The following is a 17,786-nucleotide window of genomic DNA, read 5'->3' as shown; positions in this document are numbered from 1 at the left end:
ACTCGCTTTAAATGGAGGCTCTCACCAGAGAGATGGCTCCGTTGACCCTGGACAAGCCTTGGAAAAGCTCTAAATCTCATACCAGCTCTCATGCTAGGATGTGTCCCTCAGGAAAACAAGACAAGACTCAGACTGACAGGCAGGCAGAGTTGGTGCCCTCAGAGCCCACCCTCACCCCATCCCAAGCCAAGGGACTGCTGGTGACATTCCGCACTCATGGGCAGCTCACTTACAGGGAGTGCCACTATTAGCAGAGGGCTCCGCCAGGGTAAGGGAAGGCTCGGACTGAGCTCGGGCTAACCCTGACCAGAGCCCCAGGCTGGTCTAGGCCACAAGCCTTTCCTCACAGGAGTGAGAGGCTGCAAGACAAATGGGAGCATTAGAACAGCACAGCCGAGGGGTACAGCCAGGAGGGGGCCCCACAGCCTTCAGCACCATCAGGGGGACAGCTCCAGATGAGTAAGCAGCAGGTTAGGGAAACCAACAAGCTCTGTCCACTTTGTAGAGGCAAGCAGGTATGTACACACACACACACACACCCTCTCCAATACCACCAAACCCATCTGCAGGACCTGACTGGGGCCCTATGGGTGAAGAGGATTGTGTTTAGAAACTCCAAAAGGATAGATGGTAGGAGGAAAAGAAGCAGGCAAAGGCATCCTCTACACAGACACAACTAAAAATATAAATACAAGCTACCATTAACCCAGCAAGGCATCATATTAAGACATTCTACTATCCCATTTATTTTTCATAACAGTGCTATGAGGTAGGTGCCATTTTATTCCCTTTACAGATAAGGAAACTGAAGCTCTGGGAGGTTAAGCTACTTCACACATTTTTGAAGCTAGTGTTCCTGGGATTTAAACTCAGGTCTGTCTCACCCCAAGCTCTTAATATGATATTATGCTGAGCCTCAGGAAGCACCACATCCCATCCCAACATGGTTTCTTGACTTTTGCAATTTCATCCTCAACCCCGCTCCCACCACCTTGGACCTGACTTCTGACTCCGCCTTTCCTCCTGGCTCGGTGCTGAGGCAAGGCCCACTGCATACCCAGTGGCTTTTTACTCCTTCCCTCCATGCCATGTTCTTCCACCCACTCTTCTTTATGTCTTTGGGCCCCAGTCTCAGGGGTCCCTGCCTGGTATTAACAGCACCTCTAGTCAGCTCCCCCACCCAGTAGAAGCTGAGCTTCTGACGCTTACTAAGATGGATGGCTGGGCTGGGCTGACAGCTCTGGGGGGGATCTTTGAGGGGCTTCAGGAGAGCCAGGGAGACGGAAGCCAGAATGTGCCTCCCTCACACTTACTGGCTGAGGAGCAGAGAGAAGGCTGGGGCTGCATGCCTGCAGAGGGGGCTGTTCTGTCCCGGGAGCTCCGTCCTTCAGGCACCGAGCTGCCATTCCCAGTGCGGAGCGGGGCAGCTAGCCAGCCAGGGCAGGGCAGGGCAAGGCAGAGCAGCCAAAACAAACAGAACAAGGCAGGTGAGCGAGCAAGCCGGACAGGACCCGAGTCCGTGGCACTGCAGAGCCGGGGCAAGGCGACACCTCGGGCCTCTGTGGACACTGGACCACATCCCACGCCGCCGCCTCTGCCAGAGAGGCCTCCCAGCTGAAAGCCCCAGAGAGGTGCACAGACCTGGCCTTGTGGCTCCCAGAGGAGCCTTCAAACAGCCTGTACAAGGACTCTTGTTCTCGGGGAAGACGTTCTAGGGGACTAGGCTACGAAGTCAAGAGCCCAGCAGTGATGGAGCTGCTTACTCTGCCAGCATTGCCAGAACCGAATTGATCTGACCTTAACCTCAGCAGTCCTGGAGGTACTGTTCTTTACTGCCTTATACGTTTACGCTATTTTTTTGGTTCCCAAAGGTTTGGTACCTCCTTCTTGCCCCTGGGGATGCTCTTTCAGCTCTGTTTTGTGACATTCCTCCATCTTTTCTGAGAGCCTGGCCTAAGGTCACTTACTGAAGGCAAAGCGAGCAACTCAAGGAGGCGAAACCAAACAGCAGGACAGAGATTCCCAGTGGTCTGGCCTGCCATGCCCTCCCACACTCTGGCCAGGCCCAAGCTTAGGCTGGTGGTCCTCAGAGGACCAGCGGGACATGGTCAAATGTGGTTCTGACTTTGTCATTCATGCCAAGGCTTTGTGATGAGAGTCACCAACTCATCCCAACGTGCCCAGGACTGTCCCGGTCTTAAAACCGAAAGTTCCACATCCTGGGAATTGCCTCAGTCCTAGGGAAACTGGGACCATTGGTCACTTACTAATAACTCATAACATCTGTGGGCTACTTCTGCAGGGATTCAAGATGTCCCTGTTCTGGGATGTCACATCATACACAGCAACAGGCACAGTTCTCTGAGCCCTGGCCCCAGATAGGTTCAGGAAAAGCTCTAGTTCAGTTATTCCAGACTTGGGGTCAAAAAAGAGAAGCCTCTTGCCCAGCCCAGCGACACCAGACAGGGGCCTCATATCTCGGCCCATGGAAAGTAGCTTTTATGCTAAGCCCTCTCCAGGGGTATAAGTAGCCACCAATCTCAGTTCTGGGGCCAGACAAGGCAGGAGCCCCATTGGAGCCAACTGGGACACTGCTGGGGTCCCTACCCCACCCAAGGGCCAGCACCTACCTTTGAGATCGTCATCTTCTGTGGTGGTGTTGCAGCTCTCTGTGGAGCCCTGTAGGCCAAAAAGAACATGTTTCTATACACTCAGGCCCTTGGAAACCAGAGGAGCCAAGAAGAACAAAAGCAGAGTATATGCTCCTATGAGAGATGCAAGGAGGAATCATAGAAGGTTCTATTTTCACCCTTGCCATCTGACTCTTACAAAACTCTGGATTCCCAAACCCCTCCCTAGTCTTCCCCAACTCAGTAAATGCAACATCTATCCAATTATTTGGACTAACACCTAGAGTCATCTTCTGGGTTTGATTCTAGGTTAATTCTTTTCTTTCTCTCTTTCCCTCATGTCTCAATTATCCAAGTTAAAATAAAATGAGTCAGTTCTACCTTCAAAATAAATCCTGTGTCTTAACCTCTTCTCTTCAAATGCACGGCTACAACCTGAGTCCAAGCTACCAACATCTGGCACCTGGACTACTATAATAGCTTTCCGGTCTCCCTGCTTCCACCCTTGCCTTCTCCCTAAAGTTCTTGCCCATAACACAGCCACAGCAGTTTTTCCAAGCGTAAATCAGATTGTATCACTCCCCTGCTAAGAACCTCCAATAGTTTCTCATTGCTGCTGGAATAAAATGCAAACTCCTATCAAGTCCTACATAGTAGGCCCTGCCTGCTTCTCCAACTCCCTCTCCCTCCTGCCACTCTCCCCCTTGCTCACCACGCTCTTAGCTCTGCTTGATTTCTTCTATTCTGCTTCTTCTCTTAGGTACACATGCCAAGCCCTTGCACTTGCAGTTCCCTCTGTCTAGGGCACTCTGCCCCAGAGTCTGCCTGGCTGTCTCCTTCTTATTGTTTAGTTTCTAGCTCAGATATTACCTCCTGAGGGAGGCCCTTCATGGACCACTTAATTCAAGGCTTTGCCCACTCTCTCTCTTTACTTCGTGCCATTTTCTCCACAGCACTTATCACTACTGGATTTTATCTTATTTATTTGGTTTTTGGTTTATTATCTGCCTCCCCAACACCTGTGGAGAGGGATTTTTGTCTTGTCACCTCTGTAAACCAGAGCCATGGATGGTTTGGGCTCAATAAATATTTACTAATGGTAGTGAAAAGAAGGAGACGAGGGCTTTGAGGGCATAAAGGGGTGAGGCAGCAGAGGAGACTCTAGGCTCTGAGTACACTCCTGCCTATTTTTCTAGCTAATGTTTGCTCTCATTTAAACTTCACAAGTCATGGAGGAAGATTCTATTATTATTATTCCCAATTTACAGATAAGGAAACAGAGGTACAGAGCAGTAGAGTGACTTGTCCAGTGGCCCAGGGCCAGGATTCAAACCCAGACCTGTCTGACTAGAGCCCAAGCTCAGAATCACTAAGGTATAACACCCTTCCTGGGAATGGAACGACAAACAGGCACATACCACCCATAGCCTAGACTCTGCAAACACCTTGGCCTCGAGGTGCAGCCTGTAGACTGCCATCCACAGGACCCTTAGACCCTGTGACCCAGCCCACTTGTTTCCTGCTGACCCAGAAAGCGGGAGACAGGCTCGGCAGCCACTCACCTTGATCCCATCTGTAGCATTGTGCACCACGGTGGTTTGTGGCTCCTGTGAGAGAAGATGAAAATTACCTTCCTGACCTGGGGACAGACCTCCGGCTCTTCCCTGAGAGACCCAAGCTGGGGACAGACCTCCGGCTCCTCCCTGAGGGACCCTACCCCTACTCCAGTACCCTTGTAGACCCTGTGATGACCCCTGAGGCCTGCCCACCAGCCATTTTCACAAGACAGAATATCCTGGCTCAACTGTGCCCCAGGTAGCTGAGAAGCCCCAGATTTGGAGGACAGCACTGGCTGGTAAGAAGGAGAGGCCTGGCACTTAACGGAAGCAGGTACCAGGGAAGCCAAGAGGACAAGGGCCTCTGTCTCTGATTCCTGCTAGTTCTGAGTTTTCTTTCCCCATGTGACAAGTACACTGGAAGAGCTGTGGTGCTGAGGGCACAGGTCAGGCTCTGACAACCGTGTTCACAAGGGGTGTGTGGGAGGCAGGGACACAGAGAGAGGGGACTAAGGTTTCCCAGAAAGACCCAGGATGCCCCCTAGGCAAGATGAGCCCAGAGAGCTGCCTGCTTCACCCACCTCCTGCCTTCCCCAGAGTTCCTGTCCCTACAGCACCATGTCAGGCATGAGGGTCCACAGGAAGTAGAAGGAGTAGCAGGCACAATTACCTCTCCCTCTCTCCCAGTCATGCCACTGCTAACTCTCTAGTTAGCCACTGCTAGCAGAGGGAGCTTTGAGAGCATACAGTGCTCCTTGGATGAGCCCAGAGAGCACTCAGACAGCACTGGCAGCATGGGGCTCTCAAGGAACCCAGAGACTTCAGCACCATCCAGAGGTGGAGAACCCCAGCCCTCCTTCTTGTTCATGGCTTTGCAAAGGAGAGGCTGAGGCAGCCTTTAAAAGGAGGCCTCCAAGAACTGACGTACAGGTCCCAAGAAAGCTCCTACCCTCTCCTTTTATAAGTAACTCACCTTCCCGGCCCCCACAGCAGACCCACTGGAGGCCCAGCCTGGGGCTGGGAGGTTTAGCTGAGAGCCCTGATCACTCTTCCCCCAGAGAGCGAAAGGAGCAGGAGCAGCAGTTCTGCCATGCAGGAAGGAGTATGACCAAGCGGGACAATGCAGGGGAAGGGGCCTACGGGCAGTATACAAAGTAGCCTGCTCTACAGGGGTGAGGAAGCAAAAGGGCCGAGGAGGCCTGGGAGGGAGGGCAAGAAGAGGAAGCAGGATGGAGCGAGAGGCAGCCAGGGGCAGGGGCGGAGAAGCCGTAGTCAGGAGGTACCATGGCCGTCTGCAAGGGCGCGGGCTCTTGGGCTGGGCTTACGAGACTGTTTTTGTTGTTGCTCTGTGGCTGAGACAAGAAAACAGATGATTTAGTTCCTCTAGAGTCACCAAAGCTGCTCAGGTTTGACTCCCAGACCTCCCTTGCCCCCTGGCCTGGCCTGGAGGAGCTAGGCCTGAGGTGGCCTCCCTAACACTATGCGGATGGGAGCAATGGCTGGAGAGATGATTGGAGAAGGGGAATATTTAGAGGGGCCCAGAGACCTAGCTCTGGAGGCATCCTCAATGTGGGACCAGCCCAAAGACTTGTTTTAAGGCATCTCTCCAGAAATCTCTGCTTATGCCAGATGCCATGTCATTGCACAATCATATTTCACCCAAAGAAAAGTCATCTTCTTCTTACTTTATAAGGGGAAAGGAGGGTGGTTTACAAGAAAGCAGAACAAAATTCAGAAACTCTGGGTTCCCTATCTGTGGGCAGTCTCTTGCTGCCCTTTCAACCTGCCACGTGCATTTCCTTCCCCTTAAAATACCAGCTTGAAGCCTGATCTAAAAAGAAGAGGAGGGGCCTGCCCGGTGGCGCAAGCGGTTAAGTGCACGCGCTCTGCTGTGGCGGCCCGGGGTTTGCCGGTTCGGATCCCGGGCGCGCACCGACACACTGCTCAGCATGCCATGCTGTGGCAGCGTCCCATATAAAGTGAAGGAAGATGGGCATGGATGTTAGCCCACGGCCAGTCTTCCTCAGCAAAAAGAGGAGGATTGGCAGATGTCAGCTCAGGGCCGATCTTCCTCACAAAAAAAATAAAAATAAAAAGAAGAGGAAAAAGAAGAGACAGAAAACCTAGGAGATGGTGTCCAGAGAGGAAAGAAGTGGAATTCGGCTTTGGATACAAAATGCATCTACTGACCCCAGGGAGCAGAGACAGGGCCATGCTGTTGGCCTTTCTGCCTGATAAATCTTGGACTTGGTGAGTAGGGAGCAGGGCAGAGCTCCAAGGAGGGGCAGGTGAATCCAGTGGGGGCTGCCGCTGCAGTCCCGGAACCCGGCCCCTGGGAAAGAGCAGGCCAATATTCCTAACAGCAGCAGACTACCGGGATATCTCCTTGCCTTTTAAAACGTTACACTGAGTGGCACAGGAAGGGATTGGGACAGGGACATGGTGAGGAAGGAAGGAGGCTGATCTCCAGGGTGGGGAGTCATATCGATGCTCTCTGCCTCTTACGATCCCCTATCCAATGTATTCAGTCTCACTGGGAGTCCCAGTGAAGCTGGTGGCCACCAAGGAGCAGCTGATGCCTGCAAGTTCTTCAACAGGCAGAGAGACAAATGTACAGCTACTATCTCTGTGTAGGGTGCAAATGAGGACACACTAACAACTAGGACGTGCTTCTTTCCTAGGACACACACAGAAAGCTATCCAGACTGTCCTACTTCTTCTTGCCTAGAGGCCTCTTTTATGGCCCTTTGGACCAGACCTGAAGCCATCCATCCCTAGCTTGCTGTCAATGGCTGAGACGGCCCCAAAACCAGGGCTAGGCATGGAATCTCAAGCCAGGCACCAAGTGCTACAAGACTCCACTGAACTCTGCAGGCTGGAGAAGAGGGGTCCCAGGAGTAGTCATGATGTGGGTCTAAACTCACGTCATCTCTGCTCTCTTCCATTCTCCCCAGGAAGTAGCAGAGCCCTCCTAGCTCAGCTGCTGGCATTGACCTGTTTGGGGCTGACTGGAGAAGACTGTCCTGCCTGCAAAGCCCGGCTGAGACAAAGACCCTGGCAGGGGGCAAGGACTCCAGGGTGTCCGTAAAACCTGCCATATCTGCAGAAGGCTGAGATGTCACCCAGGCGGCCCTACCTCTGGCTTTAATGGATGGTTTCATAATGATTCAGGCTGCTGTGTTCCCCTTGGTGCCCTGTGTCCCATGAGACGGAACATGCATTCTCTGTAGTCTTTCAGCTGCTCCCCCTGAGGGCTGGGTGGGAAGGATGAAACATTGGGTACAGACTGCCAGTGGGCACTTGCATAGGGGAAAAGGCCAGGAGAGCGAGGCTCAGAGCCATGAGCCTACAACCAGCTCTTCTGCCCACCACACAGATGCCCACCGGCTGCCAATCTGTAGGAAGTGGCTGCTCATGCCCAGTGAGCAGAGCCTCTCCTCCTGAGCGACAGTGAATAAGGGTCTCTGCCTGTGCTTGCCACTTGGCCCCAAGTCCCTACCAGCTTCACTTCCTGCCCTGGGCTGCTGGAGGCAGTCCAAGCTCTGCAGCAGGGGGTGCCATACCACACATTCCAATGCCCATATTTTAGGCCACTGGGTGATCTTGGGCAATGGCCCCCACCTGGCAGGACAGGCCACACCTGCCCACACAGCACAGACATGCAGTGAGGATGAGTGAAGCACACGCACATGGCAGAATGGGTTTGCGTGGCCGGCAGGCGGGCACAGGCAGCATGGAGTGGGCGGATGGGTGGGCAGGCAAGGCTCACCATTAGGTGCACGCTGGAACTCGACTTCCTTTTCTGGACACACCACAGCAAAAGGGAAAGAGAAGGGGAAAGAGAAGCACAGAGACGCTGCAGGTTAGTGCACCAGCGTGGGCTCTGCCTCAGGAGAAAAAAGCGGAAGAAGGAGACCTGGAGTCCAGCACCAGAAGGGTTAAAACAGCACCCAGACCGCCAGGCACACACACCCCTCCAGACCCTGGGAGAGGAAGAACTCCTTTGCTGTCAGGTTCACAAACACAGATTTAGTATATTCTGAGATGTCTCAGCCTTGATCAGAGAAAGCTTCTTAAGTAGATTAAGTCACAAATCTATAGGAGTCAGTAATATTTTGCTGCCAATTACAGGTTCAGGCTTATAAGGCTAGCTCACCCATAAGGTTATTTATTTTCTCTCATCACTAGGTCTGCCTGAAATTCGAGTAAGCAGCCATCAGGTAAATAGCAAAAGCTACACTAGGCCATCCTCAGCTTTAATAATAACATTTGACTTCTGAACCTAGACTTTTTTGCTACCCCATTAAACTGCTTTTCAGATAAGGATGTTGCGCTTTTGAAAATCATCTGGCAAACAGTTGACTTTTGGCATCCCTTTCTTTGTTGGTATGGCCATGCTCATTTAGAAGATTTCAATGTTTTATTGCATTTTGCAATTAGTGGGAAATGGAAAAACAGGAGTGCTGGTGATTAAAAGTACAGTGATCACAACGACACAAAGATGTAAACCCCGGGGAATGCTGAAAGCAGTGACTCCTTAGCCTCAACCAGATGCTCAAGGCATTTATGTTCAGATGTCACAAGAGCATAAACGTAAACACCACATGGAACACTGAAAATACATCTCAGAAGGCTGTGTCTAGGGCCGGCCCCGTGGCTTAGTGGTTAAGTGAGCGCGCTCCACTGCTGGCGACCCGGGTTCGGATCCCGGGCTCGCACCGACGCGCTGCTTCTCCGGCCATGCTGAGACCGCGTCCCACATACAGCAACTGGAAGGATGCGCAGCTATGACACACAACTATCTACTGGGGCGTTGGGGGGAAAAAATAAATAATAATAAAATAAAATCTTTAAAAAAAAAAAAAGAAGGCTGTGTCTAAAAGGTGAAAGGTAATTAGGAATTTTATAATTAGCTTGCTGGGAGACAGAAGTCCTCTTGGAACATGTCTGTCTGTAGCTTGATTACTGCATATTCATTTAACAAGATCCAACAAATACTTACTGAGGGCTCTTCTAGGCACAGTGAACATGTCAGATAAATGTTCCCGCCCTCAAGAAGCTGACATTCTACTTTAGAAGACATTTTGGGGAATATATTATATTCAAAAGAAGACTACAAGTATTTAAAAGAATGGTCCATAAGTTAGAATTAGATCTAAAGAAAAAAAAAGTATAAATATTATGAGGCCTCTTTTGCATTAGCCTTTCATATATGCCCAAACAGAAGATGAGATTTTACTTCCAAAATTATCCCTCAAAAAGAGCGAGTTGCCTCACATTCATATATACACGAATCTCCAAGATGCCTAGCAAAATGCCTTCAAGTTAGCATACAATCAAGAAACTCTTGCTGAGTTGAACTGGGTTTGCTGACTCTGGTTTCTCCCCAGGATAAAGCAGAGCACAGGTTTCTAACTTGCTCAGAATCACGAGTGAGACTCTGCGGGGGCACTGACCAGGCCCAGTCTTGGTTCTTATGATTTTCAGGGGCTTGTCGTCAAAGGCCACTGCAGGTGGCTTTTACCTGGACCTTGCCTTAAGCAGAATACTCTCAGCTGCCTGCTTCACCTAATGGGGAATAAGGTCCCTACTTTCTCCCAGCTGGCTCTCTTTTTCCTAAACTGTCCTGCACGAAAACCCGAGATAATCCTTTTCTACTCAAGGGTTAGTTTCTACCGGATGGACTTCTTTCAATTCCTCTCTCCAACCTTTCAGGGTTTTGCTCTCAGCCATGCACAGATGGGCTCCTTCTCAATCAGCACAGCACAGCACAGCATTGTTTAAATACCAGATCATTTTTAAAGAACTATATCTCACTTATATTTAAAAATTAAATACTTATTTAAAATTTTAAACCAGAAAAGGGTTCAAAGATTGGATTGGCCATCCTGGCCTGGGACTAGCAGAATGCACAAATTGTCCTCAACTAGGGCTCTCTCGGAATCTGAGAGTTCATGGCCCCTCAAGTCTCGTCCTCACAATTGGCTCTCATTCTTCCACAGCCCTGGGTCCCTGTATCCACCCTCAAAGAAACCTAACCAGAACGTGAAGTCCCCAAATTCAAGAGCAGAAGGTAGACTTGGTGCTCAAACCAACGCCAATATTTGAGCATCTTGTGAAAGCTTCTGGGCAGTGAGAAAGAAACCTCCCTATGGACTTTAAGCAGCAGGAACTGGGGAAGGGAGAGCTAGGAGAGGAAGGTGGGGTCTACAAGAAAGATCCAGGATGCTGACAGCTCAGGATCTTCTGAGCAACTTCACAGGCCTCCCTCATTTCACAGATTATCACCTCGACTTGCAAGAAAGCCCAGAAAAGTTGAACCCCACATATCTTGCTTTGTTTTCCCCTTTCATAGCACTTTCATCCAACCACACCATTAATTGTTGTACACGTTCCTAATTATGAAAGGACTGCAGCCACATTAAAAGCTATTTGGAAAAGAGAGAAGAGGGAAAAAACTCCATAGTCCTATCACTCTTCCCAGTCTTTTCTTAGATAATTTAAAAATATCGTTATAAGCTATATACAAGTTTATGCCTTTTAAAATAAACAGTATTTTGATTTTTATTCTCATTATCAAAGTAATGCACGCTGTAGGTGAAAAATGTAGAAAATACAGAAAAATGTATAAAATAAAAGTTTTTCCAATTCCCATCACCCAGTGAAGTTACTGTTAATACTTCACCGGGTTTTCTTCCAGTTCTTTTTCTATCCACATATTATATACTGAATTCAATCTAAATTGTTTTTTTAAAACAAAATTTAGACAATAGTGTGTGTACTGCTTTATATCCTACTTTTTCCACTTAATATAAAACATTCCCATCATTATATAGTCATGAAAATTAATAACTTTGTAATGGTCTATTAAATGGATTTCCCATAATTATTTAGTCATTATTTTACTGGCTTTTGAGATTGTCTCCAAACTTTTCCCAGTTATAAATAATGTCATGTTGAATATCTTTCTGCTTTCAGCTTTTCCATGTTTTGAATTATTTCTTTAGAATAAATTCCCAGAAGCAGAATTAAAGGGTAAAAAAGATAGGAACATTTTTATGGCTTTTGACACACAAGCTGTTTCAGAAAGGGCCATTCTGGGCCGGCCCCGTGGCTTAGCGGTTAAGTGCGCGAGCTCCGCTACTGGCGGCCCGGGGTTCGGATCCCGGGCGCGCACCAACACACCGCTTGTCCGGCCATGCTGAGGCCGCGTCCCACATACAGCAACTAGAAGGATGTGCAGCTATGACATACAACTATCTACTGGGGCTTTGGGGGAAAAATAAATAAATAAAATTATTAAAAAAAAAAAAAGGGCCATTCCGATTTACACTATCACGAACGTAAGAGGCAAAAAATGGCGACTTGCATTTCTCTGATAGTAGTGAGGCTAAACATCCACATTTGTTAACCAGTTCTACTTCCTCTTTTTCAGATTGTCAGTTCATCTTCTTTGACCATTTTTCTACTGGGTTTTAGGGGGGATTCTTATTTACGAGAGAAAGCTCTTTTGTATAAAAATATTAACTCCTCCCATTACACCTACTGTGAATATTTTCCCCAACCTGTCAGTTGTTGGCCTCTTAATTTTGGTTGGTCATTCCCTTCTTAAACAGCTGCATCTTAGCCTCTGGTCCCACCACTATATTCAGTTTTTTCTCAAGCATAAAACTCATTTATTGAGCACATATCAGGGTCAGACACTGGGCTAGGTTCCCCACATATGTTCCCTTTTAAAGCAATTTAGCTAATGATTCTGTTTGCCTAGCCCCCATCCTCCTCAGCGTTCTATAAGGTCCAACGTTGTCGCACACTTCTGTTCTTCCTCTGCCTCTTTGTTCTTTCTCCATTTCCTTTCCTGATTCCTCTTCTTCTTCCAGCCCTTTGATAAAGATAACCCCGAAATTTTGCCTTTCCCAGACTCTTAACCTTCATGTACTCCGGATTCACAGGGGAGGAGGGAAGTATTACTAAAATTCAGATTCTGCCTCCCACCCAAGGCTTCCTGAATCTGAATTCCAGGCTAGACCCTGGAATCTGTGTATTTTTAACTAGCTCCTTAGGCTAATCTTACACAGCTGTTCCTAACACTCATCCTTGAGGCTAGCATCTAGAAAGTTCTGCTAGAAACCTGTCCCTTAATGCTCCTTTATCCATCCTCTACCCCATCTCAGCTATCATTGCTTTATTTCAGGCCCTATTTTACAACCACTCTGGCTTCAGCCATACAGAAGCTACTGAAGTTCCCAGGATCATCATGCTGTTTCAAACTCGTGCATCTTCACATGTGCTATTCCCTCTGCCTGAAATATCCTTCCCTTCCTCTCCCCTCCTTAACATGGCAAAATCCAATGTAGACCTTCAAACTCAGTTCATGGGCCATCTCCTTCAGGAAAATTTCCTGTTCTGGCTTAGATGCTCATCTCTCTGCTCCCCCAGCGTCTGCCCTGTGCGCACCTCCCTCATAGACCTTAGCAGACCACGCCGGAACTGGCGGTTTCCCTGTCTCTCTCCCACTGTGAACACCTTAAAGGGTGAATTATGTCGCTGCCTTCCCAGCTCCTGAGGCACAGAATTGACTGACTGAGGGGACTCATGTGACTCACTCATGTGAGTCCCAGTTTGCACGTCTAGCGCCAACCTCCTCCCTGGGCTACACTAGGTATTTCCCAGCACCTTTAAAGACCTCTCCACCCAGATCTCCACCTGTCTCTCAATCTCAATATGGTCAAAACAAAACTTCTCTTCCTACCAAAATGGGCATTCCTTCACAACTACTCCCATTTCCAGCAGAGGTATCACCATTTCTTTTAACATTCAAGGAACTTGGACATTATCTTTGATGGATCCTTTTTTAATCCACCATATCCAATGTGAACTTTCTTTGACACACTTCTAATCAGAGCTAATAACTAATCAGAGCCCAGCATTCATGTGTACAGCTGGACCAATTACCCACAGGCAGCAACTATTCTGATTGCTTGGTCCCTATGCTCTTCTGGTGATAAAGTACTTTGAATATTAACCCTTTCTATTTCTAAACACCTTTTCTTCACCCTACACCCAGATTATAACAAATCCTAACTGATGCTGTGTCTAGTTCCTACCCTCTTCTATTCACCCTTATACCCTCAGCCAAATCTCAAAAACATCACTCTTACCATAGCTCTCCTGCTCAGTGGCCTATGGCGTTTCTCATGGTCTAACACAAAAACCTCGAATTCCTCTGCCCAACCAAACCCACCCGGCTGTATTTTTCACATCCCTCTACCACACCCGCCATGTTCCAGTTGGGCAGAAAATATCAATATGTATCATAGAACCCACAAAAATATTGTTTTGTTGTTTTTAAGTTATAGAAGTAATACATTCGGGCCAGCCCCGTGGCTCAGCGGTTAGGTGCGCACGCTCTGCTGCTGGCAGCCCGGGTTCGGATCCTGGGCGTGCACCGATGCACCGCTTCTCCGGCCATGCTGAGGCCGCGTCCCACATACAGCAACTAGAAGGATGTGCAGCTATGACATACAACTATCTACTGGGGCTTTGGGGGAAAAAATAAATAAATAAAATTATATAAAAAAAAAAAAAGAAGTAATACATTCTCATTTTAAAGAAAACATGTATACAAAGTAAAAAACAAAAGGTTGTCCTCCTACCCTGTCCTCACCTCCAACCCCATTCTCCAGAGGCAATCACTGCCTTTGCTCTAATCTTCTTACATCCTTTAAGCTTTCTCCAATAAGCTTTTTCCCAGAAGCTTCTTGGACTGAACCACTCCTGTAGTATGGTCCAGTACCATATACCATTCAGTGCTTAGCTGACTCCAGGTGTGTCCATTTTCCTCTTGAATCAACCTTGCAACTTCCTAAGGCTAGACAAAAACTGCATCACCTCTTATACCTCTTGCATGCCCCTAGACCTGAGTGCAGCACTGGGCTTCTGATAGGTACTTATTAAATATTTTGTAAAGATTGACTGATTCTAGCTCCTTCCCCAGATAGAAATATGCAAAATCTCTCTCCAACTAAACCTGCCACCTTTTCCAACTTGGCTCCACCCATCTAGCTCATGTCCCTGTAACCAGGGGGTTGACGGTCAACCCCAGCTCCATGTCAGCAGGTGTGTGCAGAGCCCAAGCTCCCCTCCTTGGGGCAGAAGCACACAGCAGCAGGCATGCAGAGAATGAGAGAAAGAGGAAGGGGTAGGGGGAAGGGAACGGGGCACATACGTATATTTCAGTTGGGGACATAAGATTCTGGGAAAGGCCCAATTTACACTTTCGTTGGAATTTAAAGGTTGGATACTTTCATGGTTGAAATTCTTTATGGTGTAAATTGGTAGGCTTCAAGATAGCATGAACTCCTATTCAATGTCCCAGCCCCAGGACACTTTCTGCCCCAAAGCATCTATGGAACACCTTGGGCCCTGTGAGGACCCCCAGCCAGCTCTCTTCTACCTTGGCCAAGCAGCCACTCCCACTAGGGCTTCCTGCTGGTCCTTGCAGGCCCTGTTCCCTCCTCTTGCCCTGATGTCCCAAGAAAAGCTCCCTCACCAAGTGAGAATGAGCTGTGATATACTACGTCCCTCGTCTGTTTCTGAAGAGCTTATGCCTTGAGAAAGTTTAAGACACTTGCACTTAGTGGTATCTGAACCGGCTTCTGGAAGTACGTTGGAGACAGGGCAAAAAACAAAAAAGATAGTGGCTTCAGGTTCCAAGCCCCGCACCCTGAGTCCAACAGGCAAACTTTGCTTTCATTTGATAAAAAGAAGTTGTGCTTTAAAAAGAAAACGAAAAAACAAGACTAACCAAATGACCTAAAAAACCCAGAGCCAAGCCCTGGAGATGAAGCACGTGTCTGGAAGTCAAGTTCAGGATTCACTTCCCCTGAGTCTTTCTGATCAAGCTAGGGTCAGGAGAAACACGTCTCCCTTCTGCCCTCTCAGGCCAGTGGAACCTGCTGTTCTGAGCACAAACGTTTCTGGTTTAAAGCAGAAAAGCAAGGATAGGAAGGTTCCTGGGGAAAGGGGGGAACAAGGTGCCAAGAATTCCCTATAGTGACTGTTGGGAGGGAGACACCAGTCTTGGGCTGGAGTAGTGGAGACACCTACCTTGACACCGCCGTCGGACTTCTTGTTCAATAGGCTTTTGGCAGCTGTGAAAACAAAGAGGAAAATCAAGTCTCCTGCATTGTACCCTCTCCCCAACCTGAAGTCAGGCAGCTGGATCCTCAAGAGACTGTTGTGTCTGACAATGGGCCAGGAGTCTCCTGAAACCCTTGGAAGAGGCCCTTCCTGATAGCCTCAAAGCAAGAAGGGCATCTCAAGCAGCGTCAGATCCTCTGGGTGACACCCTAGGATCTCCTCTGCCACGGAAGAGGGCTCAGCAGAGACAGAGACACACTACGCTTAGGAAGGGAAACCACATTCAGTATCAGAGCTGCCTGGACTGTTGGGAACTCTGCCTTTGACAGCTTCCACCCAGGCCTGGAAACAGTGCCAGGGTGAAAGGTGAGGGCTCCATCCCTAGATGCCATGGAGTTTCTCAGGACAGCCAAGCTAGAAGGATGCAAGACATCTCCTGAGTGTTCTCAAGAAACAAAAGTGTCACAGTTTACGAAGGAGACCAGACATGAGGACAGACAGACATAGACACAGACCAGGACCACCTACAGGAGGGTTTTGCCAGGGGGTTGAAGCCTTGACTGGGCAGGTCCTCACCAGGCTTACTGGGTCCTATCTGCCACCCCTTCCTCAAAGTCCACTCTCTGGACCCACTGAGCAGGGAGGACTGGGCAGAATAACGAGGTATTAAACAGATTCTATCCCAGCACAGGGTGATGCTCAAGACTCATGAGCTCTGTGCAGGAAGGCTGGTGATGCCTGCTGGCCATAAAGGCCACAGGAAGGTAGCAGACAGTGGCTGAGAGAGTCGGGGAGGGTGATAGAATCAGCCCAACTGTCTGATCCACCTGGACTTTGCTGGGTTTGCATCTTGGTTCCACCACTTGCTAGCTGTGTGACCTTGAGTGAGCTACTTAACCTCTTTGAATCTCAGTATCTTCATCTATTGGTAGGGATCCAATGGGATCATGCAGAGTGCTTAGCACATGGCAAGTACTCAGGAAAGTATTAACTGTTGTCACTATTGCTGCCATTCTTCCCTTCAGTTGGCCATTCCCACCCAAGCTGGGTCCCATCTCTCTCCAGTGAGAATAGAGGTCCTTCCATCACAAGAATTCTGACCCCCAAAATGGCCTTTGGTCCCATCTCCAGTCATGCTGGGGTGATTTGAAACTCACATTTTTAATGTGTTTACTACTGTGGCCTGACCACCTATTGTGTTAAGTGCTTTACATACATCAGAGTTCTCAACTCAGGTTGCCCATTGGAATCACCTGGGGAGCTTAAAAAAATGCGTATTCCTATTCTATGGCCTAGAGATTCTGATTTTATTTGTCTGGGGTGGCCTCCCAGCATTAGGATTTTTTACAAGCTGTCTTACACAGGCAGGGTTGAGAGCCTTCAACATACAAGATCTTAATCATCACCGTGTTATCAGCCCCATTGAAGAGATGAGGAAATTAAGGCTGACAAGACTCGTTCAGGGTGTGGCGGGGCTAAGATCCAAACCCAGGGATGGCTGTCTCCACAGCTTCTGCATTCTACAGCCTTTCAAACCTTCAGGCCTACAAATGCCAGACTTCACAATTTTGAGGGGTGTGGCTTCCTCTGTGGGGTCTCCAACAGTCCTAGCACTGGGCAGCTCCAGGCCATGCCTAGGACTGTCCCTGGGGGCGACCTCTGGCTGCAGCCCTCACAGGCAGGCCAGGACCACCTGGAGGAAAGCCTTCTGCTGCCCAGCTCCACGTCCCCAGGCTATTGCCTCCTGAGAGTTGGCAAGCGCCCAGCATGCATGGCTGGTTAGGGGGCTCTATAACACCAATGCGCTTGCGGATGCCAAGTTAGGTGGTCCGTCTGGCATGCCCATCTCAGCCCGCAAGCATGGGACTGGCCTCCCTGGTGAGTGGGCCTGGCATGCTGGCCCTCCTGGTGGGGTGGCAGGGAGCCGAGGCAGGCGGTCGGGGAGGACTCATGCCACGTACCTTGCCCGGCCAGGCCGGCGGAGCTCGCGGCAGGCGAGGCGGGGGCGGAGCTCTGCCTGCCAACTGAGGGGATACAATCTCTCAGTGCACAGAGCTGCCGCAAAGCCACGGGGGCCAGTCAGCAGCGAGCATGCCCCAGCACGAGGCGCGGGAACCCGCTGGCCGCCCACGCACAGCAGGGCCCAGGCGGCGTGGCCAAGCCAGCCCAGCTTGGGGAGCGAAGGTGCTGAGGGCAGGCTGGTGAGCAGGTGCAGCCAGCCCTGCAGCAGTCTGGGGACCTGAGAGGACCGGGCTCGGACAGGGCGTGGGGAATACCACGGCTCCAGCAGCTGTCCCATGACCACCTCAGGTGAGGGTCTACAGGTAACAGCCTGACTTGGTGAGAGGCAGCATCCTTTCTGAGGTAGCCCAGCCCCAGCTTAAGGCTTCAAAGAAACTGAGTTTCACTTTCAGACCTTCCTCCCTAGGGGACCTAAATGAAGACATTATCAGAGAGC

The 17,786-nt window shown here is 49.5% G+C and overlaps 1 protein-coding gene across 13 annotated transcripts in view; it reads right to left on the bottom strand.

Annotated features, from left to right (window-relative positions):
- Nucleotides 1-17,786, bottom strand: part of CAMK2G (calcium/calmodulin dependent protein kinase II gamma) — a 62,854-nt gene that overhangs the window by 5,603 nt on the left and 39,465 nt on the right. For 3 of the 13 annotated variants that reach the window (XM_014784844.2, XM_004426957.3, XM_087432012.1), the window contains exons 13-16: nucleotides 15,296-15,339; nucleotides 5,470-5,538; nucleotides 4,193-4,237; nucleotides 2,631-2,679 (exon numbers count right to left, since the gene is read on the bottom strand). In XM_014784844.2, the coding sequence (XP_014640330.2) occupies nucleotides 2,631-2,679; nucleotides 4,193-4,237; nucleotides 5,470-5,538; nucleotides 15,296-15,339 (207 nt within the window). Of the gene's footprint in view, nucleotides 1-1,313; nucleotides 1,428-2,630; nucleotides 2,680-4,192; nucleotides 4,238-5,469; nucleotides 5,539-15,295; nucleotides 15,340-17,289; nucleotides 17,353-17,786 lie in introns of all 13 variants that reach the window. The other 10 variants (XM_014784836.2, XM_087432011.1, XM_004426953.3 and 7 more) reach the window with 7 other exon arrangements.

This window comes from Ceratotherium simum, chromosome 6, assembly GCF_057802395.1.
Source record: "Ceratotherium simum simum isolate JZ-2026a chromosome 6, ASM5780239v1, whole genome shotgun sequence".
NCBI classification, from domain to species: Eukaryota; Metazoa; Chordata; class Mammalia; order Perissodactyla; family Rhinocerotidae; genus Ceratotherium; species Ceratotherium simum.
This window is presented reverse-complemented; position numbering and strand designations above follow the sequence as displayed.